The 26,512-nt window shown below is 38.0% G+C and overlaps 1 protein-coding gene across 10 annotated transcripts in view; it reads right to left on the bottom strand.

Moving 5' to 3' along the window:
- Positions 1-26,512, bottom strand: part of TANC2 (tetratricopeptide repeat, ankyrin repeat and coiled-coil containing 2) — a 361,538-nt gene that overhangs the window by 54,444 nt on the left and 280,582 nt on the right. For all 10 annotated transcript variants that reach the window (XR_010408383.1, XM_064582223.1, XM_064582220.1 and 7 more), the window contains 2 exons: positions 13,310-13,476; positions 9,557-10,164 (listed from right to left, as the gene is read on the bottom strand). Coding sequence is in view for 9 of the 10 variants with exons in the window: in XM_064582223.1 (XP_064438293.1) it covers positions 9,557-10,164; positions 13,310-13,476 (775 nt within the window). In the remaining variant the exon portion in view is untranslated. The remainder of the gene's footprint in view (positions 1-9,556; positions 10,165-13,309; positions 13,477-26,512) is intronic.

The raw sequence follows: 26,512 nt of genomic DNA, 5'->3' as shown, positions 1-26,512 counted from the left end.
ACTTTCTCTTGTTTCTTCTAATATTTCCCTTGCAAATGATTAGTTTATCATTTTCCCCGAGCATTTAAATATAACTATTCTGTTTTCACGCTTCTAAACTTCCTGCTTTATACTCTTAACTTGGGTGATCTTGTTTAGTCCTACAACTTCTGCTGTCACTTATTTGCTGATGACTTCCAAATTCATAACCCTGTGCTTTGACTTTTCTCTTTCCCTATTTTTCAGGCACATTTCTAAATATACTTGTGCACCTTCCTTGGAGGTCATTCATTAACATGTCCAAAACAGGACTCATCTTCTCCCATTAATCCTATTATTCTTCCTCCTGCCTTTGCTCATGCTAGAAGCTCTCCTCCATCAGAATGCTCTCTACATTGGTCAGTAGCTTCACTCCCCTCCAAAAATATTTGAGGTAAGTTCTACAGTCATTTTTGAGCCATCCACCCTCACTGACTAAACACACAAAAAGACCAAGTGCTTCTGAGTATCTCCAAAATGTCTCTCCTACATATACCTTGCTCTCTATTCTCACATTGTAGGTGTTGGCGTTTTTCACCTACACAATTGCTATAAACTTCATAACTAGTATCCCTACCTGCACTCTCTTCTCTTCTTCAACCCATCTTCCACACACCACTCGTCAGAACTATTTTTCACATCAGAGTTACTTGATCTTGTCTTATTCCTTACATATGGTGACAGAGTGAACAAAAGACACTGTTGAACTGTCAGGAGAGTTTCTCAAATATTTTTAGCTGCAAGCTTAAAATTAGTACCACTTATCATTCCTTTGTTTCCTTAATCCATTATTAAAAAAAATATTTACTGAGTGCTGACTGTGTGCCAGGTACTGTATTAATCATTAGGAAGCCCAAGGTGAGCATGATAGAAAAGGCTCCTGTCCTCATGAGCTCACTCACATTCTGGAGGAGAAAACGGACAATATAAACAAGTATTCACATATAACAAATTAATAATAGAATGTAACAAGATTACTTGTCTCCTCGTCCTTAAAAAGTTATAGAGACTCTCTGTTATCTACAGAATAAACTGTGAAGTCTTAAACATGGCAGTCAAGGCTTTCTTCCTAGTGACACTTCCATTCATTCTTTCTGACCACGTGTCTTATCCTCTAACCACATCTTCTCACAATTCCGCAAAGGCATTTCCTATCTTCACACCTGCTTTTGCTCCTGCCATGACCTTTTCTTGCCTGCCTACAGTGCTCTCCCACTCCAGCGCTGCTTCATGGAATCAACTCATCCTTCAAGGCGCAACTGAAATGTCACCTCTTCTGCAAAGTATTTCCTCTTTGTCTAGGTTCCTAGGGTACTCTGTACTATGGCACTATTTTTGGTTGCTTCCCTTTAGAAGGTAATGGCTTTAGTGTCAGGAGGTGTCTCACTAGTCTAAGTTTCTCTGGTGGATAGCACAGTCGTTGGTGTAGAGTAGAAGTGCAATAAATGTTTCATGAACAAATCCATGCTGAGTGGATGGGCTCAAGGAAGAGCAACACAAGGACTTGCAGATCCGCTTTCTAATTCACTAATCCACTTTGGCCTTGAATTTGCAGGCATCTCTGTTGCCACTGTGGGCTGGGAAATGAGTATAACTAGAACTCAAATACTGAGAAGAGACTGACATTCCTGATCTTTTCCACCTCTCATCTTAAGAATCCTGCCTGTGGGCGCCTGGGTGGCTCAGTTCGTTAAGCGACTGCCTTCAGCTCAGGTCATGATCCCAGAGTCCTGGGATCGAGTCCCGCATCGGGCTCCCGGCTCGTCGGGGAGCCTGCTTCTCCCTCTGACCCTATCCCCTCTCATGCTGTTTCTCTCTCTCTCTCAAATAAATAAGTAAATAAATAATCTTTAAAAAAAAAAAAAGAATCCTGCCTGCAGCCATACTCTCGTGGTTGCTGCCTTACAGTCTGCTTGTTGCTATCAATTCTCAGCAAATGACACCCACAGATCTTTGCAAAAATTTCTTCCATCTTTAGTTTATCAGTCAGTAACTGCTTTGGCATGTTCTTGTCATGGTTTTCTCATGGCACCTGGATACAAAACACATTGCTAGTCAGCTTGTCCTACTGTTTCATATCCAATGTGGAAGTGAAATAAAAGAGCCTGATGAAAGTCAACCCTAAGTCGCAGACTGTAAAAGTAAAGTGTGCGTAAGATCTGCTTTTGTAGAAATGGGTGGAGCAACATTCCTTCTTTTTAAACACTGAATCTGACAGAAATTTCCTTTTTTCTCCCACTTGGCTCCACAGTTTCCTATAGCCCTTCTGTTCCGTTAATGCATCACTGGCCTGAGGAAAATGGATACTTGTCCTCTGATAATGAAGTCTTGGGGCAGTTGGCAGGGATTCATGAAGCAGAAGAGCTATGACTACATTGAATTGTGACAATTTAAAACAATAACAGCAGGCACTGAAGATTTATCACTTCTCTCTTCCTCCTCCATGCTGCTCAGCTCATTGTTTATACCTCTAGCATAGCACTCTGCCTTGATGTATAGCTAGTTATAAATGTTAGTTACACTAACCTATAAGTCCTGGTAGACAGATCTATCTAACTTATATTTGTATCCTCTGCAGTGCTTAACACAGTCGTGAAAAGATTACTTAATAACTGTTCATTGAATCTTTGCTGAAATGCATGTCTTCACTTATTCCTTACACATGGTGACAGAGTGAACAAAAGACACTGTTGAACTGTCAGGAGAGTTTCTCAAATATTTTTAGCTGCAAGCTTAAAATTAGTACCACTTATCATTCCTTTGTTTCCTTAATCCATTATTAAAAAAAATATTTACTGAGTGCTGACTGTGTGCCAGGTACTGTATTAATCATTAGGAAGCCCAAGGTGAGCATGATAGAAAAGGCTCCTGTCCTCATGAGCTCACTCACATTCTGGAGGAGAAAACGGACAATATAAACAAGTATTCACATATAACAAATTAATAATAGAGTGTGACAACTGTTAGGAAGGAAGTGTATAGGTTGCTATGCTAAAACAAGGAGGGACTTACTTATATAAGGTGACAAGTGGAAGTCTCTCTGAGGAAATGGCATTTTAAGCTGAGATCTGAAGGAGGAGTGAGAGATCTTGCCATGTGATGAGCCAGAGAAAATGAGCTCCAGACGGCGGGAATTGTTAAGTGCAAAGGCCCAGAGGTGGGAGAGAGCTTAGTAAGTTCTAGGAATTTGCAGGCAATCAGTTATGACCAGAATATCATGAATAAGAGGGAGAATGAATGAGCTCAATTTAAAAAGGTGGGCAGAAGATATCTTTGTTATGGAGGGCTTTGAAGTAGCCATTAAAGAATTTTCAAGAGGAAGTTATATGGTTGGATTTGTGCTTTAGAAAAAATGACTGGCTGCTGGTGGAGAATGGATAGAGGGGAGGCTCTCCCTAGTTAGGAGGCTAAAGCAGTTCATGTGGGAACCTAGGGTGTGGTCTGTAGAGGTGGAAATAAGTCCGTGAATACTTATGAGTAAAACTGGAACGGTAGAGCCAACTGAATATGCCGATGGCTGAATGAATACATATGAGTACATGTCACGGCTGTGGGTTCTTACGGTTGAGAGGATGGAAGCCTATTAGTGCTGATTTTACCAAATGTGGAGCTCTAGCTGCTTTTGAAAGTCTCCAGAGACAGCTGAGTAAGTTGCTGTACTCACAACAAAGAAAATGTGCTGTCATGTCCCCCTAAGCTGGTGGTAACTACTTCTGATTGCTGTGCCATTAATCATGGTTTGACAACCTAGGAAAGCCTGTGGGATTCCCATCTTTTCATTCGGCCAGTGTTGCTTCAGAGACTCATTAATAGGACAAATTAGCCTCTATTTCCTATGCTACTTTCAGTACCAAAACTTTTCCTTAATCACCTGCTCTACTTCCCATTTTAGATTTTTAGGTAAGTTGTTTTAACCAGCATTTGCTATTCAGGGCATACCCACTTAAAAAAAAAAAAAAATATATATATATATGTATATATATACACACACACACATACATACATATATACACATATGTATATACATATATCTATATATTTATATATAACTATTTTTTTTAAGATTTTATTTATTTGACAGAGAGAGACACAGTGAGAGAGGGAACACAAGCAGGGGGAGTGGGAGAGGGAGAAGCAGGCTTCCCGCAGAGCAGGGAGCCCGATGCAGGGCTCGATCCCAGGACCCTGGGATCATGACCTGAGCTGAAGGCAGACACTTAACGACTGAGCTACCCAGGCGCCCATATATTTATATATAACTTTAAACATATAAAGCAATATTACTTTCTTGTAGTAAAATCAAATATAGGACAGTACAAGTACATTTTGTGTTCTCTTTCGTTGACTCTTCTGCATGCCTTCCAAATCATAAAAGAATGCTCTCTCTCCATCTTACCATAATAACTATTTCTTTGTATATTTATTAACTTAGCAAACTTCACATGAGTTTTTATGACAGTAAGAATGACTACTAGCTTTTTCCAAACTTAATTTTGGATTTGGAAAAGGGAAAAAAAAGTGTTATTGTTGAAGGCATAAGAGTTTTAAAGATGGGAACAATATGCCTATTTGACTAATAGATGTGGGCCCCATGATTTATACGGAGAGAAAACAAATTTGTAAAGTTGAAGGACATTCATACAGTTGGCAAACTGGACGTATTCCAAGATATACATTAGATTTCATCTAATTTCTCCCTTGCTAAATTAAATCACAAAACCATGACCTTAGGTCACTAGAGTAATACTTCAGATATGAGTCCCACATTTATTCTTGATGCCAATAGGGAGTCAGAAACTGGATTAGATAATAAGGGAAAAAATTTACTGGCAAATTAGACAAATCTCTAATAATATGACATATCAATGAAATCTCTCCTTGGAAAGTACACATGCAAATTGTAACATCAGAAGACTAATTTCCCCTCAGTGATAGAAAGGAATTAGAAGTGCAGCAGATGTAGACCCGGCACAGAGATTGGAGAGTTAATATTTCCAGGCAGGTAAGATCATCTACTAAGTCAAGTGCCAGTAAAGGATGTACATTGCCTTTTTCCTTGATGTAACTCTTCCAAACCTCCTAAGGGCTGATGTGGTTCCAGACCCTTTTTTCCTTCCCATGTTCCATCACTGCTGAATTCTTTCCTAATGCTTTTGGAAAGCAGAACCTATTCCCAATTTAAGGGTTTGTTGTGGGAGCCTGCAATGGCTATCAGTAGTAACCTAGAGTTTGTGCTTCAGAGAGGGCAAGGTTAAATGTCATCCTGCCCGGAGGCTCATGTTTGGATTAAAACAGTATTAAAGAGGGCACGTTCTGCATGGAGCACTGGGTGTTATGCACAAACAATGAATCATGGAACACTTCATCTAGAACTAATGATGTAATGTATGGGGATTAACATAATAAAAAAAATCCTCATGATTATTAAAAAAGAAAATCAGATCACCTTAACTCTGCAACTCACCATTCTGTGGTTATTTCAGTCCCATGTATTCTATAAGAAGGCAGGCTGTGCAGGTCCTCTGCACAAAGTTAGTTTTCCCTTTTAGGGGGAATGACTTCTTTTTGCCTTAGGAAAATTGCTTATTCTCCTCTGACAGTCTGCTTTGTGGCATGGATTTTGGAGCATCAGGTCTCCGATGTGTGACTCATGGACTAATATGACCAAAATAACTAGGACAAATCTCAACAGACCATGTGTTATAAGATATCAACTCTAGTCACAGAGAGTCAAGTAAATACTCAACTGTCCTCAAAAGGGATTTGTGTAGCCCTTCCCCCTCCTTTTTCACCTGCCATAAAGTTTGCTTCTCTTAGTTTGAGGAAATCAGGTCAACCCAAATCAGGCTCCCAAATCGGAACTTCATTAGGTCGTAGCAGTTCAGTACTCAACAAAGTTCACAAGCCTCATGTGTTTTATTCAAACACTTAAAAATAAGGCAACTGAGTCTTCTGATCTTTATATAAAGATCTTATATATATATATTTATATACTTAAATGTTGATCTGTGATCTGTTCCTATGGAAGGGGAGGCTAGATACCAGGAAGACAAAGATAGTGAAGAAAGGAAACAAAAAAAGGGTGGGGGTTCATGCAGGGCTAGCCTAACACTCTGCAGAAATATTAAGCTGCACAGGGCCAGCAGCCCCCAACTGTTTACTCTCCCAGCCTCAAATTTCAACTATCAAAGTCATCAATAGGTTAGATAACAAAGACTGATGACTTGTTTTCTCAAACGCCTTACTTGAAATGCACAAGTCGCTTCAGATGGGTTTTCTATCTCCCTCTTATTAGCGTAACAGCAGAGATTAGTTTGTAAGATTAGGGAGTTAATCTGATATCTCAGTGCCCGGGGGAATAAAATATAAAATGGATTAATTTCAGAGTATGACAGGATATGACAATGATGAATAGTGGGAAATGGAAAGCAGGATAAAGTGGTGAGGTCTGACGTCTGTCAGGGCTTCAAGAGGCATATTTTCATCCAGAATGCAATCCAAAGTTTTAGAAGTTCTGATGTGATAAATTTTTCAGTGATGCTCTGCTCACAGTTTGATACGCCCACACACACCCATCCTGTTACCAAGCTGAGAAAAGACATCTATAACTCATCTCTTTCTGCGACAGTTATATGTTTATGCAACATTAGGTCATTCTCTCTGGGATGTCAGTTCTCTGACACCCTGGGACAACAGGCCGTCTGATACTTAAAATAAGGAAAACTCTATCTCAGCTGTAGCACTGACTTCTGGCTCTGCTATTTCCTCTTTCCAGCACCATCCTCAGATTATTGACTCTCTTCAGCTTAGCATAAGTACCTCCGTGGGTGGCCTATTTCTGATGAAGATCAACTACTTTTTGGCTTCAGTACAGAATATTCTCTTCTGTGTCTAATTCCCTAATAAGGTCAGCTAGTTCAGGGTGAACGAGTGAGTGTTGAAAGCCAAGGAAGATGGACTAGAAGAGACAGAGATGTTCTGCTGCCTCTGAGAGTTCTCCTTACACTGAGACAGGCCTGTCAGCACTGGCTTACATAGCATGATTTCAGAGGCACAGAGTTGGTCTCTCTGGTCTACGGAAATATGTGCGATGCTCTAGACAGAAACTGGGGAGAAACAGAAGAGCAGAGGGGAAATGTACAGGAAGCAGAGGCTGAAGGCCACAAAGACAATCGCCTGCTTTGGAAGAGTCCTGCTAATCAGACTTGCCTGAAATGGAAAGCAATTACAGCCAGTTTCTTTGAAAGGCCAGCTTGGGCTTTGCCCATAGCATTAAATTCTTAGTGAATTTCTACCTCATTGACCCAGGGGGGCCTCAAACTCTGAGATCAATACTTTAGTAACAAAGCTGGTGCCAGACAGTGCTGGATAGAAGGCTGGATTCCAACTGAAATGAAATGTAAAGAAGCTTTTTTGGTAATTCCTGGTCCTACTATTTTATTCTCTCTGCCATTAAGTGATATATGATGATCCCTCAGCAGCTCTGTGTGTTATTCAATCACCAGGGAACAGACCACACAGCATCTGAAGTTAGAAGTGTTTGCTTGTGCCAGTGTATCAGCTTGTTGCCAAAACGCTTCTGGCTAAATCATGTTGAGAAGATAAGCTTGTAAAGTCAGGATATGGCTGCAAAATGCCATATTTTCTCCTTTGGGAGCCCCTGAGGGTTTTATCTGTTGTCAGGACACTGTTAATTCAGTGGGAGCCTGGCTGCCTTGTACTTCAGCATTCAATTCTCTGAGATGTTCCAGGAAGAGAGAGAGAGATCAACTGGCAAAGTTTCTCTGGAAACTGATTTCAAAGTGTTCATGAGGCAATTCTAGATTGGTTCTTTTTATTAAATATGTGGTTTCCAACTCTATGTATTTAGCATAGTAGCAGTACTAGTGGGATTTATAATAAAATACTCTTGGGAATGTCATACAATTCATAGAAGAGACTCAGACTCAAGTTCTGTTTTGTTTTTTTTTAAATTTTGGGCCCCCGAATGCTAATAGCAGAGGACTACTATTGCCTATCCAATTAGCCACAGGATTTAGTTAAGGTATATCTAAAGGGTCTATTACTGCAAAGGGTGGGGTGGCGGGGGAAGAAGATTCCTTGAACACTTTCTTTGTACTCTGTGCTATTTTAGGAATTATACTATACGACCTCATTTAGTTTTCAACAACTTTAGGAATTATCTCTTTTACATAGATAAGAAAATTGTCTCAGAAACATAAAACTCTCCAAAGGTCACAGTTCCTAGAAGAAACAGAATTTATATGCAGGTAATGACTCAAAAACCCATGTTCTTTCCACTGTAGCTTGTTTCTTTAAAAGTTTCTCTCTCAGGGAAAATACCACAGAATCTACTGCCTGGCTTAGTATCTTCATCAGTATCTGGAACTAATTTTCTAACAAATTGGCATGTAGTAGGCTGAGCAGCATGCCCACAAGCACAGTTGTGTCCAATAAGGCCGGGTGAAGAACACGCCAGAGGAGAAATAAAACCCCAGCGTGGCCAGAGAGGTGTAGCCTCTCTGATGAGTCACGGTCGGAGGCACAGCCAAATTTGGCCTCTCTTCTTTCTGAGCCAGAATAAGCTCTGCATTTGCCAGCTCTGTTGTTGGTGTCTTCTTTGTTTCCCGGAAGGCAGGGATATATGAAAACACCAACTTTGTTAAAGGAGTAATTCTTTTAAAAAGGTAGTGTGGAGTAGAAAGCACACCCCACTAGGATGCTAGAGATCCAGGTTCTACCCAAGAGAATGGGAAACAGTTTCACACCTAGTCTGGCTTGTTGAGCTGAGAAAGATTGTTAAGTCAGGGTCAAGCTCATCAGGCAAGAGTGCTGGGCGTGCATGACTGCAGGGCAGGGAAAGGTGGTACATACCACATATCTACCATTCTTTTTCTAGTCCTTCCTCCTTCCTCCTATCTATTAACTTGATGACTTCTGGCACTGATTCAGCATCTTAAGGCCTTTGTAAAATGGGGACAATGGCAACTTCTTCATCTACAGGGAGAGCAGCTAGGCCAGCTGATCTCTTCAGGTCTGTTTCAGCTGTGAGGTTTAAGATTCCATTTTCCAGCATAAACCTTAGCACTGGATGGGCTTTAATGGGGTTAGTCACTGGTGGCTTTAAAAATGATATGACTTTTAAAAGGGCAATTGCAATTTTAAAATGATTCTGGTTTAAGTCAAAGAGATGAACAATATATCAATTCTTTCTTCATATCAGAAGAACACTGAGGAAGTCTATGAAATGGCCAAATTAATTATAGCCTGGGTTCACTAGCACAAAGAAAATTATTTAGGAATATATAGAAAGGTAGGGGGGTATTCTAAATATCTATGCAGATTTTGAGTCTTATGGAAATAACATTGTGAGAAAATAAAAACCTCATTACAGCCTTGTCTTGAGAAGAAACAGAGATGATGTTTCCTTTGTGTGAAATGTTCAATGAAGAACACTTCTCACTGCTTTCAATACCCATGCTCCATGCAATCAATACAAAATAGGCTCAGAATTGCTTATTACAGGTCTATGGCTTACCTGGGATCACAGAGAAATTTGGTTTTCTCTCCTTCTTCTCTCCAGATAAGCCATTCTCGAAAAGAAGGATGTACAAACATACGAGTCATGTCTCTGCGCTTGATTAGGAACATGGAGAGGTTCTCCATTCTCTGCTGAAAATCCTCCCATTCTAGGGTGCCTTCAATGCTACCAGCATTGATGGCCTGGAAGATATGTTCATCAGTGAGTGGGTGCAGAGAGGCCACTGCCACATTCAGGAGAGGCATCACCCGGTCAAAGGAAGACTGGGTTGGGAACTTCATATTGCACTGGAGTAAATAAACCTCAGAGAGCGAAACAGGAACTACTTTGTAGCTAGAGCTCTTTAACACTAGATAGCCTTTCTCTATGAGGTCAAATGTGAGTTTCAGGTATAGATAGGACCCTTGACTGAGGGTCTTGAGGTGAGAACTGAGTTTGCCAAATGTAGTATTGTCCATTTTGCCATTAAGTGAAATGTTATTCTGGATCTCTGAGCTGCTGTGTATCCGGTGCAGGATGTAAGCCTGCAGATCCTGGTCTATGGCTTCATTCTCTTCTAGTCGATCCAAAAAAATCCTATGGAAAGGCAGCAGCTTGGTAATTTCCTAAAACAGATGGAGAGAGAGAGAGAGACAGAAAGACCTTCAGTTTCCCCTAACTCTTGTGATACACTCTGAGGTCCACACATTTATTCTAAACTTCCGAGTGGCCAAAGAGGGAAATATGATCAAGTATTAGTATGCATAAGTAAAAACAAATTTGTTGCACAGAGGGGACACAACTTTTCCTAACATTGAGACTTGAGATAATTTTTTATTGGTCTTCACAAAGGGTACTTTAGGAGTGATTTAATAGTCAATATTCTAAATTACACCCCTAACATAAATAGAAAGTGGAGTGCCATATAACTCTTTTGTTACAATCTTAGTGTAAATCATGGCATAACATCCAAGTACAATTCAATAAGAGAAATGCACAAGGACTCAAAGAACACCATATAAAAATGTGCCTTTCTAACCTTCCTAATAAGATGACTACATTTTAGTGAAGACTTTTTGGAGATGCTTAGCCTAAAGGAATACTTCTAATATGCTTGGTACCTTGGTGATCTGCTTGGAAATTATACTGGGGAAAGGTGATAGGGCTTTGTGGTTACTTATGCTCTGGATGCCATCTTATCTGCACACAGACTTTGGTCCTGCAAGTATCCTCTTTCTTCTGCATCAATTTTTTCTTCTTTACTGGATCACACAGACGAATGGCACCACAATCCCTCCCCCCAGCTACTATCCTAAAACTCTGTCCCCATTTTTAGCAAAACTTCACAGAAGAGTTTTCTCTACTTCTCTCTCTTGTTCCTCCTTCCCATTCTGTCCTCTCTTTGTTGCAATCAGATTCAACACCGCATCATTTCACTGAAATGATTCTTGTCAAGGTTTTATGTAATCTTCACCTTGCCTGGATGAGGCCTAACCTGTGTTTCCGGCTTAGTCCTCTCCCCTGAGCTCTCATTGTATACGTTGGTCTACTCGACATTTACATTGGAATGTTGTATAGACAAACTTCACATGACTAAATCAGAACTAATGAATTTTGCCCCCTGCCACAAAACCTTCCCATGTCAATGAACCGCATTACCACCAACCCCACCACCAAATTATAGGCCTCTATGATCTTTCTCTTTTCCTCATACTGGTATTTACCCAATTGTGCACCAAAATCCCATGTTTTGCTTTTGAATCTTCTCTCCTGACCACCCCACATTCAGCCCATCATTAAGTCCTTTTGATTCTCCTTCATAGTATAGTCCAAATACGACCACTTCACAGGGTCCCTACCATGACCACTCTAGTCTAAGCCTTTCCCCTATACTGCTCCTATTCTCGATCCCCTACCTTTTATTATCTTTGTGGCCAGCAGCCAAAGAAATCTTTTAAAAAGGTAAATCAGATCTCATTATTTTGCCAGGCTCCTGGGAGAGGGCTTTCCCATGGCCCTATCTAAAATAACTATAATTCCCATTTATCTGTTTATCCTATTTTATTTGTCTTCAGAACACCAATACTACCTAAAATTTTAATATATGTTTAATTTTTCACTTAGTTTTTGTTTGTGTTCCTCACTGGAATATAAGCTTTATGAGGGCAGGGATATAGTTTGTCTTGTTTACTGCTCTATCTTCAGCTCCTAGAAAGTGCCTGACACACTTGAAGTACTTCAGAAATGTCTGTGGAAATAATGAATTATCAAATATGAGGGTTCTTTTTTTTTTAAAGACCTGTGAATTATTTCACTGTCAGAGCTGAATGAAAATAAGAAAATTCGTTGTCAAAGTGAATGAAGTATCTGGGAAGTTATACAGGTCTTGATTTATGAGGACACTGAAATTTTGACTTTGTAGATTAATATGTATAGTAGTACATATTTTTTCCTGTCCTTTGGCACAGCTGAAAAGTTAAAGTCATCTGCTCATCAAGTCATACTTAAAATGTCTTTTGACTCTGCACATGGCATTATGTAAAAATACAAATGAGGATAACATCTCCTAAGCATACATTTAGTAAAACTAGTCAGAGATTGTGTTCCTGGAAGTTTCTTTTTTTCATCCTTCATTTTTAACAATCAAGTTACTGACCAGTAACAGTAGATTACATAATTTTTAGTTGTAAAGATGCATTTACATTGATTCATCCACATTCTTTAATTTAAATTACTTTGAGATTAACAACAAACATCTGCAAGGTGGTGGCCAGCATTATAAGTATAGTTTCTGATTGAAGAAGGCAGCAAAGCTAATTGGGCAACATGCAGAAATACTACTAAGTCCCTGGGAATGGGGAAAAAGAAGGAGAAACTGTTTTCTGTACACTATTAATTATTACAAGTGGGTTGTATCGAAATAGTGGGATAGGTGTGTAATATGTGAGACTTTGATGTTCAACAAACAAGGCAATGTTTAGGCAAAAAAAGGTTGTGAAACTGTTCCAAACCAAGTATGAATATGTAAGGAATAGGGGATACCAACTCAACTACAACGAGAACAAGGTTTTATGTAACCTTGTGAGAGATTAGGTGAAGTTATTTATCCTTAGCCCATATGTCTTTGCAGGCTCAGTCCCACATTTCTAGTCCTTCTTCTAGGCCATTAAGTGATCAGTGAGTGAGGATGGAAGGTAAAAAAGATAAAAAAAAAAAATCTTATCTCCCAGTTGTAGTACATTTCATCTAAAGCCTTAATGCTGCCAATATTTCTTAGAGGACGGCATACACCGTCCTGTTATAGAAAAGTTGTCTGAGTTGAAGCAGAGGCGGGAAGGAGAAAATCTGACTCTAAATGGCAGACAGAACTGGGTTTTACATGGCATTACATGATAAAAAAAAAAAAAAGTAAAACAAAACTCAAACAGCAAATTAGAGTGTTAGGGATGTAATTTGCATTGCTGTGCTCAGGACAAAGTCTAGAAAAATGGACCTTCTTTTCATTTGATTTTGAGGGACACTTTATCAAAACTTACCCAGAGCAATGGGAATGGGAATCTGAACTAAGAGAGTCATACACAGAGACTGGACTGAGATCATCTGATCTCTCACTCCCAAAATATACTCTTTGGGAATTATTCTTGCTAGTGCTCTAGGACATGGTAGAGGTTTAAAAAAACTCATCACTAAGGAACAAGGATCTAGAACTTTTTCTGTTTAAGTACTCTCCAAGAGAAATAATATATGGTCCCAAAGCAAACAAACACATACCTGTAAACTGGTCCTAACTGTTACAATTAGTTTGAGCCAAGAAGGAAATTTTCCAATCATTTTACTCAGAAATGAAACAATTGTGTCCCCATAATCCGGTTTGTGAAATTCTGCTTCATTTAATCCATCAATTAGGATGATGAAATCTTCATCTGGGATTTTTCTCTCTGAGACAGAAAAAAACAGATTACTTAATAATTACCAAGTGGATAACTGAGTTCTTTTTGGGTCTTTGATCACGTATCTGTTTGGGGAAAAAAAAAATTAGAAAAGATCTCTTATGTGTTTACTAAATGCTCAGGGTACATAATTTATTATAAAGACAAAGAATAATTCATCTAGTGAATTCATTTTGTTTTTACCAGGGCTGAAAGTTTTGTTACATCTGTAATGTATGAAGTGTATGTATCATCATCATCTCCCCCATGTTATCATTTGTGAGACAGCCTGACCATGACATTTGTGAAAATCTGCACATGGAAATTCATTTTTCTCCCATACTTGAAAATGCTGAAAACAATGTGTTGGTTTTTTCTATCTGATAGCATTTAAGAGAACAGAGTCACATGTTCCTTTGGGAACCACCCTCCCACCGGCGCCCCCACCAAAAAGGTTTAATGTGAAGTCCAAAACAGTATATATGACTTGATGTGAATGTGTAGTGGGAAGGAAGGGTGTGGAACAGAGAAAAGGAATCCCAGCCAACAGAGAGATCTCAACTAGGCAGGTTGGATCCCAAGATCTTACAGAACTAGCAGCTTCCTAGACTATACCTAATGCAGCTTCAATGGGACCAGACACTTGTGTGATCTTCCCAGGAGGAAGGAGTCAATGGGAAAGACAAATGCCTGCCAGTTTTGTGTTTAGTTCCCTCCTGAACTCTATACTCTACTCTCCTAATTTGATAAAATCCGTTGATCTTTAGGGCGAAGCTGCAGAAAAAGGCTTGGTGGGTTTTCAGGCTTCCACTCTCGTTAAATGCTTAGTGATTCTTGAACCACAGTGAACAAATCAGAGATTTAAAAAACCTTAGGTTGAATGCACACGTTAGTACAAATGAATTTTAAGTAAGAAGTAAAAATCACTACATTTGACCCTAAACAACATGGCTTTGAATTGCACGGGTCCACCTACATGTGGATTTTTTTAGAGAAATACAGTACAGTACTGTAAATGTATTTTCTTGTATGATTTTCTGAGTAACTTTTTTCTCTAGCTTACTTTATTGTAAGAATACATTACATAATACATACACCATACAGAATATGTGTTAATTGACTATGTTATCGGTAAGGCTTCAGGTAAAAAATGGGCTATTAAAAGTTAAATTTTGGGGGAGTCACAAGTTGTATGCAGATTTTTGTCTCTGTAGGTGTCGGTGCCCCTAACCTCTGGGTTGTTTAAGGATCAAGTGTGGTTAGTATGACTTGACAGGTTCTTAAGGGAGGAAAGCAGGGGGAAGAAAAAAGTCACTGAATACCTGAAATGGAACACAGGTTACATCTGAGGAGGAAAAGAGTAAGTTGGGGACAAAAGGAAAAGTCTGTGGACTTCTGTACAAGATTGGCTCTTTTAAAAGAGTCAAGACCCGGGGCGCCTGGGTGGCTCAGTTCGTTAAGCGACTGCCTTTGGCTCAGGTCATGATCCTGGAGTCCCAGGATCGAGTTCCGCATCGGGCTCCCTGCTCGGCAGGGAGTCTGCTTCTCCCTCTGACCCTCCTCCCTGTGATGCTGTCTCTCATTCTCTCTCTCTCAAATAAATAAATAAAATCTTTAAAAAAAAAAAAAGAGTCAAGACCCATCAAAAATACATATTTTGGTTTTCTATTTGAAAATATGCAGATTTTTTTCATGATTAATAAAACTTACTATTTTCCCCCCAAAGTACAAGCTTTATATTTATAGCAACTTAATTTCAATATTGTAAGGACTATAAGTCAGTTCTCAAATTATTAAGAGTTTTAACTATTACTTTCAACTGGTGACTTCCTGAAATGAACTATGGATTCCAGCTCTATTAACAATGATTACTAATGAAATGACATCTTTGATGACATAGTACTAAGAAAAAAATATTATTCCTAAGAATAGGGAAGTCCAAAGAATTAGGGAAGAGAAAAAAGTTGTTTGGAACTAATGGACTGACCCACAAAAGTGGGGGCACCATCACCTTGCCCCACCAAGTGGTGTGCTGAAGCCATCCTGTACTGGTCCAGGAGAACCCACTGCAGTATTTTTAAAAGCTGGTTGTTAAGCAGCCTGGTAGCCTGAAATTAGCCGAGGCGAGAATATTTATTTACACAGTGGAAATGAGCAAATACTACAAGCTCTCCTTCTCCAGCTGGCTGTTAAAATTTTATCAACACACCACTGCCTGCCCAACTTCAATTATACCTCCCTTAACTTCACCCAGACTCCTTCATCAGAAAGCCAGGATCTTCCAGTGGAGAAAAAGTCTGGTGATAATGCATCTGCTGGGATTTTCTTTGGGAAAAACATTTCAAACACATTCTTAAGCATAAAGATCAAGAACATGCTCTAAATTGTTATCTAGACATTTTAATGAATGAAATAATTCCATTGCTGATAAAATCAAATTTTCATTTACATAAATTCCTAGTAGATTATATTATTCTTGCCAAGAGTAAAGCAGACAATATATCATTTCTTTTTTTAAAAAAAGGAAGTATGTCCCACTTAAGATAATTATATTGTTCTCAATCTTGGCTATTTTTTCCTTTTTTTGGAGATTTGCTTCCTTGAAGAAGTTACTTAGAAGTCACCTATTAATATAGGTGATATGAAGGAAGTATCAAAAATATTTCATCTGTTGTTGGCGGGGATGCGGAGAAAGGGGAACCCTCCTACACTGCTGGTGGGAATGCAAACTGGTGTAGCCACTCTGGAAAACAGTATGGAGGTTCTTCAAAAAGTTGAAAATAGAGCTACCATACAATCCAGCAACTGCACTACTGGGTATTTACCCCAAAGAGACAAATGTAGGGATCCGAACGGGTACGTGCACTCCGATGTTTACAGCAGCAATGTCCACAATAGCCAAACTGTGGAAAGAGCCAAGATGTCCATCGACAGATGAATGGATAAAGAAGATGTGGTATATATATATATACAATGGAATATTATGTAGCCATCAAAAACCCCGAAATCTTGCCATTTGCAACAACGTGGATAGAACTGGAGGGTGTTATGCTGAGCGAAACAAGTCAATCAGAGAAAGACATGTATCATATGACCTCACTGATATGAGGAATTCTTAATCTCAGGAAACAAACTGAGGATTGCTGGAGTGGTGGGGGGTGGGAGGGATGGGGTGGCTGGGGATAGACATTGAGGAGGGTATGTGGTATGGTGAGCGCTGTGAATTGTGCAAGACTGTTGAATCACAGATCTGTACCTCTGAAACAAATAATATATTATATGTTAAAAAAAGAAAAAGAAGATAGCAGGGGGGGAAGAATGAAGGGGGGTAAATCGGAGGGGGAGATGAACCATGAAAGACAATGGACTCTGAAAAACAAACTGAGGGTTCTAGAGGGGAGGGGGGTGGGGGGATGGGTTAGCCTGGTGATGGGTATTAAAGAGGGCACGTTCTGCATGGAGCAATGGGTATTATATGCAAACAATGAATCATGGAACACTACATAAAAAACTAATGATGTGATGTATGGTGATTAACATAACATAATAATAAAAAGTATTTCATCTGTTAAGAAATAAGGACATCATGTTTATCTAAGATTACCTTTTTTAGGATTCAGAAAAATAAATGTAAAGGATTTCCAAATGGTACTAATATTGTAAAACAACGAGAAGTATTCCTAAAAAATTTCCTTTTCCTTTGCTAAATGGTAAGATATCTGTTATAAATTTAAGAGATGAGGCCTTAATGATCTTTAGATTTCACCTCTCAAATGCAACTAGCCTTACAAGAATGCTTCTGCATGTTCATTTCCAAATTTCTGCAGGTTAAATACATACTCTATCATCAGTAGCTTTAAAAGATTTTACAGACAAATGAAAATTAAAAAAAAACTGGGGACCAACAAAGGATTGCTACTTCTTATTTATTATTTTTTTTAAAGGAGGCTTTATACCCAACGTGGGGCTTGAACTCACAACCCCAAGGATCATGAGTCACATGCTCTGCTGCCATGCGCCCTGCCATGTAAGAACATTTAAAGTGCCACTACCATCTACTGTCACCATTAGTTCATAGAATAAAAATATTTTAATATTAAAAAAAACAGGAAAGACAACAAATTCTAGGCTGTTTCTCTTTTCTTATTTTGTAATGGGACTAAGGAAAACTTCAGATGGACTGGTGCTTAGGAGCCATTGTTCTAGCTGACAAGTCCCTGGAAAAGTTTCTAAGCCCTCTAACCTTTGTTTTTATTCCCTTGTAAAACTGTATTCACCAGGGATTCCCTACTGCCCTCACTTATATGTACACTTAAATGCTGGAACTGACTTGCTTATTAGCAGCCCCATTCTGACACTCTGCCCCTGAGAGAAATAAGAATTACAGAGACTGCAAGAGAAGAGATGGTAGCTAGTACCATAGTCAGAACTAAATCCTACTGCATGGGATTTTACTAGTATACTGTATAAGAACTATCAAAAGTGAAAAAAAAAAAAAGAATTATCAAAAGTGAAAGCAAGGCTCATATCAGACAACATTTTGTTCAGAAAAGCTGTACATGTGAATTATCTTCCTTTTATTTGTGGTAACAAATTAGTATCTCCTTTCATTGCATATCGATGGCTGAAGCAAAAGCTCACCAGGAAAGTCAAAACTTTTTCATTTGTTTTGTATGTATGTGTTTTATTATTTAAAAAAAATTTTTTTTCGAGCGAGAGCATGCACATGCACACACAGAGTAGGGCAGAGGGAGAGAGAATCTTAAGATGGCTCCACGCCCAGTGTGCAGAGCCCGATGCAGGGCTCGATTTTATGATCCTGATATCATGACCTGAGCCGAAATCAGGAGTCGGATGCTGAAACAACTGAGCCACCAGGCATCCCTGTATATGTTTTAGCCATCACACTTGTAGAACCTTTAAGTATTTTGAAAATATAGACTTTCATTTTTTAAAAAAAGATTTTATTTATTTGAGAGTTAGCAAGTGAGAGAGAGAGAGAGAAAGAGAGAAAGAGCACGAGCAGGGGGAGAGGGAGAAGCAGACTCCCCACTGAGCAAGGAACCCAATGCAGGCTCAATCCCAGGACCCTGGGATCACGACCTGAGCTGAAGGCAGACACTTAACGACTAAGCCACCTAGGCACCCCATGACTTTCATTTTTTAAAAGAAAAATGTACAATTTGCAATCTAGCTTCTGTATCTAAACTGAAAATGTTTTCCACTGAACTTTCCTGGAAAGAAAGCTTCAGCTACTTTTAAAAATTCTCTATCTTAAAAATTATTGCAATAAAATTTATTTAGTTAATTGTGAAGATCTTAACTGTACACTTTGATCAGTTTTGACAAATATGTATATATACTCATGTAACTAACATCCCAATCAAAATATAAAACATTTCCATCATTCCAGAAAGTTCTCTTAGATTCCCTCCCAATCGTCAATAGGCAATCACTCTTCTATCACCATAGACTATATACATTTGCTTCTTTTCCTTAACATCATTTTGAGATTCATCTACTTTGTTGAGCATATTATTAGTTTATTTCTTTTTAATATTATGAAGTATTCCATTGAGTGAATATACTACAATTTGTTTATCCATTCTTCTGTTGATGGACATTTGGGTTCTATCCAGTTTTTAACTACTATGGATAAAGCTGCTATGAACATTCTTGTACAAGTCTTTTTGTAGACATATGTTTTCATTTCTTTTGGGTAAATACATAGGCATAGAATTTCTTGGTCATAAAGGAGATTTATATTTTAACTTTATAAGGAACTGCCAAATAGTTTCCAAAGTAGTTGTACCACTTTATACTCCCACAGCAATGTGTGAGAGCTCCAGTTGCTTATCACTGTCACTGACATTTGATGTTCGACCTAAAAAATTTTAACTATTCTAGTGGGAGTAAATTGGTGTCTCATTTTGATTTTAATTTGCATTTTCCTGATGACTAATAATGTTAAACACTTTTTCATGTGCTTGTAGGCACACTTGTGTGTCTTCTTTTGTGAAGTGTCTTAATCTTCTGTCCATTAGGATTATGTTGAATCTACAGACGAGTTTGGGGAAAAATTCTAATCTACAAACATGGTGTATTTTTTCCATTTACTAAGTTTTTAAATTTCACTCTGCAATGTTTTGTAGCTTTCACTGTGGAGGTCTTATACATCTTTCGTTAAATTTTTTTCTTAAGTATTTTGATGCTACATAAAATATTGTTTGTTCCAGTTATCTACTGCTGGATCAGACAGGTAGGGGTTAAATGGCTGTGCTGAAATCATCTGGAACAAAAACTCCAATGTCAAGGCAGTCAACTGGAACACTTACGTTGGTTTGTACTTCTTTACTTTTTATGTGACAATGCAATTCTCCAAAAGCAAGTGTTTCAGTGAACAAGATGGAAACTGCATGGACATTTATGACCTAGCCTCAAGATGTCACATACCATCACTGTATAGTAGTCTACTGGTTGAAGCAGTCACAAGCCTACTAAGATTCAAGAGGAGGAGACAGAGACCCCCAACTCTGGGTAGGAGGAATGTCAAAGACTTTACAGCCATCTTTTAAAACTGCCACACTACTGGGGCACCTGGCTGGCTCAGCTGGAGGAGTGTGTGACTCTTGATCTCAGGGTTGTGAGTTCAAAGCCCACGTTGGGTACAGAGATTACTTAAATAAACAAAAAAACTTAAAAAAATAAAACCTGCCACACTACTTTTTAAGTTTCAGTTTTTAATTGTTTTCTGCCAGTATAAAAATACAATAGATCTATGCATTTTGGCCTTATAGCCTGGAGTTCTATATTTATAGTTCTAGTAGGGTTTTTTCTTTTGTAGATTCCTGAGAGTGTTTCAGGTACATAATCTACAAATAAAGACAGTTTTATTTCTTCCTTTTCAATCTTTACTATTTGCTTTTTTGCTTTCTTCTTGTGGTAGCTTGGACTACCAGTGGAATGTTGAATATTTAATATAAGTGGTGTGAGTGAGGGAACATTCTTGTCTTATTCCTGATATTAGGGGGAAAATATTTAACATTTCATTGTTAGCTGTGTGTTTTTTGGAGTTTTCCTTTATTAGACTAAGTTTTCTTCTATTCCTAGTTTGCAGAAAGTTTTTATTGTTTTTTTTTTTTTTTTTAAAGATTTTATTTATTTATTTGACAGAGAGACACAGCGAGAGAGGGAACACAAGCAGGGGGAGTGGGAGAGGGAGAAGCAGGCTCCCCGCAGAGCAGGGAGCCCGATGTGGGGCTCGATCCCAGGACCCTGGGATCATGACCTGAGCCGAAGGCAGATGCTTAACGACTGAGCCACCCAGGCGCCCCAGAAAGTTTTTATTGTTAATTGCAATATTTGGTCAAATGCTTTACTGCATTTATTGAGAAGATTATGTATGCAAAATTTTACATAAATATATATTTATATAAAGACATACAGATTTTCTCATTTATTCTGTTAATATGATAAATTACCCTGATAAACTTTCAAATGCCCTTCAACAGATGAATGGATAAAGAAGATGTGGTCCGAATATACAATGGAATATTAGCCAGCCATCAAAAAGGATGAATACCCAACTTTTGGGACTGGAGGAGATTATGCTAAGTGAAATAAGTCAAGCAGAGAAAGTCAATTATCATATGGTTTCACTTATTTGCGGAACATAAGGAATAGCACGGAGGACATTAGGAGAAGGAAGGGAAAAATGAAGGGGGGGAAATTAGAGGGGGAGACGAACCATGAGAGACTATGGACTCTGAGAAACTGAGGGATTTAGAGGGGAGGGGGTTGGGGGAATGGGCTAGCCCGGTGATGGGTATTAAGGAGGTAACGGTAACGCACTGCATGGAGCACTGGCTGTTATACGAAAACAATGAATCATGGATCACTACATCAAAAACTAATGATGTATTTTATGGTGACTAATATAACATAACATAATAAAAATAAAATAAAATAAAATAAAATAAATAAACTAACACTGCATTCCTGATCGAGTAGGACTAATTGATTTGCTCTTAGTTTTTTCAGGATTTTGCTATTATGGTCATGAGGAATACTGATCTGTAATTTTCTTTTCTTACGAGATCCTTACCATATTTTGTTTTCAGTGTAACACTTGTCTAATAAAACACGTTGAGAAATGTTCCCTTCTCCTCTAGTTTTCTGAAGACATATGTGTATGATTGATATTATTTCTTCATCTTTTTAATTTTATTGTTTTTGCAGAAATATTTCTTCTTTAAATGTTGAAAACAATTCATCAGTGAAACCATCTCAGCCTAGAGTTTTTTGGTTGAAGATTTTTTTTCCCTTTTAAATTACAAATTAAATTAAATAGGTAAGGGCTATTCAGATTTTCTATTTCTCCTTGAGTCACTTTTGGTAAGCTGTAATTTTTGGAGAATTTGTCCAGTTTATGTTGTTGAATTTATGTTATAAAGATGCTTGTAATAATCCCTTATTTTTTCTTTTTTTTTTTTAAAGATTTTATTTATTTATTTGACAGAGAGATAGAGAGAGCACAAGTAGGCAGAGTGGCAGGCAGAGGGAGAGGGAGAAGCAGGCTCTCCGCTGAGCAGGGAGCCAGACGCAGGGCTCGATCCCAGGACCCCAAGATCATGACCCAAGCCGAAAGCAGCTGCCTAACCAACTGAGCCACCCAGGCGCCCCTCCCTTATTTTTCTTTTAACGTGTATAGGAACTATAGTGCCATCTCCCTTTTATATCTGATGTTAATTTGAGTTTTTTTCTCATTTTCTTGATCAGTCTTGCTAGGGGTTTATTCATTTTAAATATTAATTTTTTTTCTATTTATTGATGTCTGTTCTTGATTTTACTCTTCTTTCTGCTTACTCTGGGTTTATTTTCCTCATTTTTTTTCTAGTTTATTACATCAGAAACTTAGACATTGATTTTACACTATTCATTTTGAGATACTTTATCTTCCTCTGTGATTTCTTGTCTCATTGGTTATTTAGAAGTATGTTGTTAAATTTCTAAATATTTGGGGATTTTATTTGTATCGATTTCTCATTTAGTTCCATTATCCCAGATAACATTTTCTATAAGATTTTAATATTTTGAAACCTTCAGACTTGGTTTTATGGCCCAGAGTATGGTCCTTGTGTACTTGAGAAGAATATATATTCTGCAGTTATTGGGTAGCAGTCTATAAATTGTGAGTGGATCAAGTTGGCTGACAGTGTCATTGAAATCTACACACTTGGTTTTTATCTGCTTGTTCTAATACTTATTGAGAGGTGTTAAAATCTCCAGCTATGATTATTTGCCTATTTATCTCTTTAGTTCTATAAGTTTTTGACTCATGTATTTTTTTCACTTAAAAAACTTTATTTTGAAATTTTTCATTCTTTTAAAAAATATGTAGTAGTGAAGTACGGTTGATATACAATGTTGTATTTGTTTCAGGTGTACAACATAGTGATTTGACAATGATTCATGTAATTTGAGCCTCTGTTACTAGGTATATACACACTTAGGATTATTTTATCTTCCCAGAAATTGGTCTCCTTTTATGTTTATCAAATGGCCCTCTGGTAACATTTCTGGTCTTGAAGTCTGCTCTACGTCACATTAATATACCCACTCCAGCTTTCTTATGCCACATGGTTACATGGTATATATTTTTCTTTCTTTCTTTTTTTCCCATGGTATATATTTTTCTATCCTTTCACTTTCAATCTGTGTCTTTGTATTCACATAACCCTTTTGTAGATAGCATACTGTTGGGTCTCACTTTTTATTTGATCTGGTAGTTTCTGCCTTTTTTAAAAAGAAATGCTCAGTCCATTTAAAATAATGTAATTATTGATATGACTGACTTTAGGTATAGCATTTTGCTTTTCAAAAAAATTTAATTTGATTTGTGTTTTTGGTTCAGTTCTACAGCACAATGATTCGATATTTGTATAGTACACTGTGAAATGAAAACCACATGTCTAGTTAACATCTATCACCTTACAAAATTATAAACTTTCTTTTCTTGTGATGAGAACTTTTAAGACCTACTCTCTTAGCAAGTTTCAAATATGCAATACAGTATTATTAACTATAGTCACCATGCTGTATATTTCCATGACTTACAAATTTTATAACTGGAAGTTTTTATCTTTTGACCCCTTTCTTCCATTTCTCCCATACCCCACCTCCCACCTCTTGCAACCATCAACGTGTTCTCTGTATCTATGAGATTGGTTTTTGTTTTGTTTTTAGTTTTTTTTAGATTCCACATACAAGTGAGATCATACAGTATTTTTCTTTCTCTGCTTAACTTACTGCTTCTTTTTTTAGCAGCCTAACACAACATCCATTTTATTTTCTTATATTGCTTTTTTTTTAAATTTTAATTAAAATTTTTTTAAAATTGGAGTATAGTTGACACACAATGTTACATTAGTTTCAGGTTTATGACATAGTCCAACTTCTCTATACATTATGTATGCTTACCACCAGTGTAGCTACCATCTGTCACCATATAACACTTTTATGATATCACTTACTATAGTCTCTAAGCTGTGCCTTTTATCCCCACTTGTTCCATTTAAAAAAAAAATATTGTTTTTCTTTCCTGCCTTCTTATTGGTTGATAAAATAATTTTTTAGTATTTCATTTATTTTATAAATTGTGTTTTCAGCTATTGCTCATGATGGGGATTTTGTTTTAAAAGTAAGAACATGGGGGGCGCCTGGGTGGCTCAGTCGTTAAGCATCTGCCTTCGGCTCAGGTCATGATCCCAGGGTCCTGGGATCGAGCCCCAAGTCAGGCTCCCTGCTCAGCAGGAAGCCTGCTTCTCCCTCTCCCACTCCCCCTGTTTGTGTTCCTGCACTCGCTGTCTCTCTCTCTGTCAAATAAATAAATAAAATCTTTAGAAAAAATAAAAAATAAAAAAAACAAAAGAACATGGGGATCAGGTGGAATAATTAAATTCACTTAGAATAATATTTACCAATAAGGATATCTAAAGCTGCTTATGGGGACCTACATGAGCAGCAGACGTATCTAGAAGCAAAACTGAAACACGTGAGTCATGGCTGAAAATCTAGAGCTGGATCTGCAAGCATTTGGATATTCTCCTTGAATAAGTCGTAAGATGTAAATCCTCATATCACTGTCCTTCTTTCAAGGCACTCAGTATGTGAGCAATTTCAATGTTCACTTATTTGTTCAAACTTCATTTCCTGAAATGTGTTCAAGGTGGGGTAACCAATACGAAGGATAAAAGATGAAGGAGAAAAGGTTCCTAACTTCAGTAGCATACAATATAGTCAAAAGGATAGGATAGGTACAGAAATAACTAATTCTTATAAAGCACATAGTATCTGTAGTATCTGACATATAGTTCAATAAATGTTAGTAATAAAATTTTAAATTCTTATCATGCACATAATAATGTGTTCAGTACCCTAAATTAAAAACTGTAAAAAAAAAACCCACCTAATATCAATTTGGAAGAATACTGTATCTTACTAGAGGGTGGCAGGGGGATCAGCAGGCCTTTTATGAATGAGGTGGCATTTAAGCTGGTTATTGAAAGATGGGCAGAAGATTCTAATAGAGATGTAAGCAGAAGGCATAACAAGAAATGGAACAATGAGCAAATGTATGGAGGCAGGAACACGTAAGTGAGTGTTTAAGAGCCAGTGAGTATTTTACATGTAAACACGGGGTTCATACAGGTAAAAGTATATAGTGAGGCTGGAAAGTGGGTTTGGACCCATGCCATCAAGTACCTTATATGCTAGACTAAGAAGCTGGAAGTTAATTCAGTAGCAATAGGAAGTCAAGTTTCTGAACAGGGAAATTAGGTGATGAAAGTGATACTTGATGAAGCTTTATTTGAAAGGAGTACATAAAGTCTACAAGACTGCACGGATTGGGGCAGAGTTTCCCTACTAGGTATGTCAAGAATGGGTCAGAGGTGTGCTTAAACATGAATCTCTTTAGCCCTCAGGGCGCTGGGGGCTTGGCACAGCTGTAGCCTCAAGGCCAGTTATATCTAGCTCTAAGGAGTTGCGATTTTTTAGCTCAGTAGGCTATACAAGTTTTTATAATTTTCTAAGTGTGCTATGATATGAAAGAAGCATTAAACCAAAAACCCAGAGAAGACCAGGAAGGGTAGTAATATAGACATGATGCCATGAGCAACTGAAGGGCCTTTGGGGTAACAATGGCAGGAAGGAATTTGAGACTGATGGATGTGAGAAAACATCACGAAGGCAGAATTAGCAGGATGTAGACTGATCGTACAGAAAATACGCTTTAAAATATCTGTGGAGAAATTCCAAGATTTAAAAAAGTCCAGGGTACGGAGAAGCTAATAGGTAGTAGAGGTACACAGAGGTCATCAGAATTGAGAAGAGAAACTCTGATATCCAAGTAACTAGTATGGAGGTTGAAGTAACTGAAGACGGTGGCCGAGAGAAAGGAAATTATGGTCACTTTTTCTTACTGAGTACCTCCAAAACCTTCAAGAAAGATATAAAAGTCTCTCAGGAATAAACACAATTGCTCAGGAACCTCTTGCTCACTCAAGTCCTCTTCTCTGGCTTCCAGCACGGACTAAACACTGTTAAGAGGATGGGGCAGACATGGGCGAAGGAGGAGATGCTGGCGCATAGGCCACAGCTGACACCAGAATTGCAGAGGAAAGAGGGAGGAAGAGCATGAGCACGAGAGGGAGATGGGTTCCATTTTATTTATTTTTATTTTTGAATATTTTTATTGTTATGTTAATCACCATACATCATTAGTTTTTGATGTAGTGTTCCATGATTCATTGTGTATAACACCTAGTTTTTCCCATTTCTTAAAAATATCTTAAATACCTTTTAAATAGTTTTTAGTGGAAAGCTGAGGTTTAAGACATACACAGAGTTGGGCAGCCATGGATACCATTTTATTTTACCTGACTGTGGAGTAAAAAACAAAACAAAACAAAAACAAAAACAAAAAACCCCAAACACAGTGATGAGGAGGTTTCTAACCATACAAACTCCACAACATGCAGTTGGA

Source organism: Mirounga angustirostris, unplaced genomic scaffold, assembly GCF_029215605.1.
Source record: "Mirounga angustirostris isolate CCGP_5_RB_7025 unplaced genomic scaffold, mMirAng1.0.hap1 SCAF_17, whole genome shotgun sequence".
Classification (NCBI taxonomy): Eukaryota; Metazoa; Chordata; class Mammalia; order Carnivora; family Phocidae; genus Mirounga; species Mirounga angustirostris.
The sequence above is the reverse complement of the archived record's forward strand: the minus strand, read 5'-3'. Positions and strand labels throughout refer to the sequence as shown.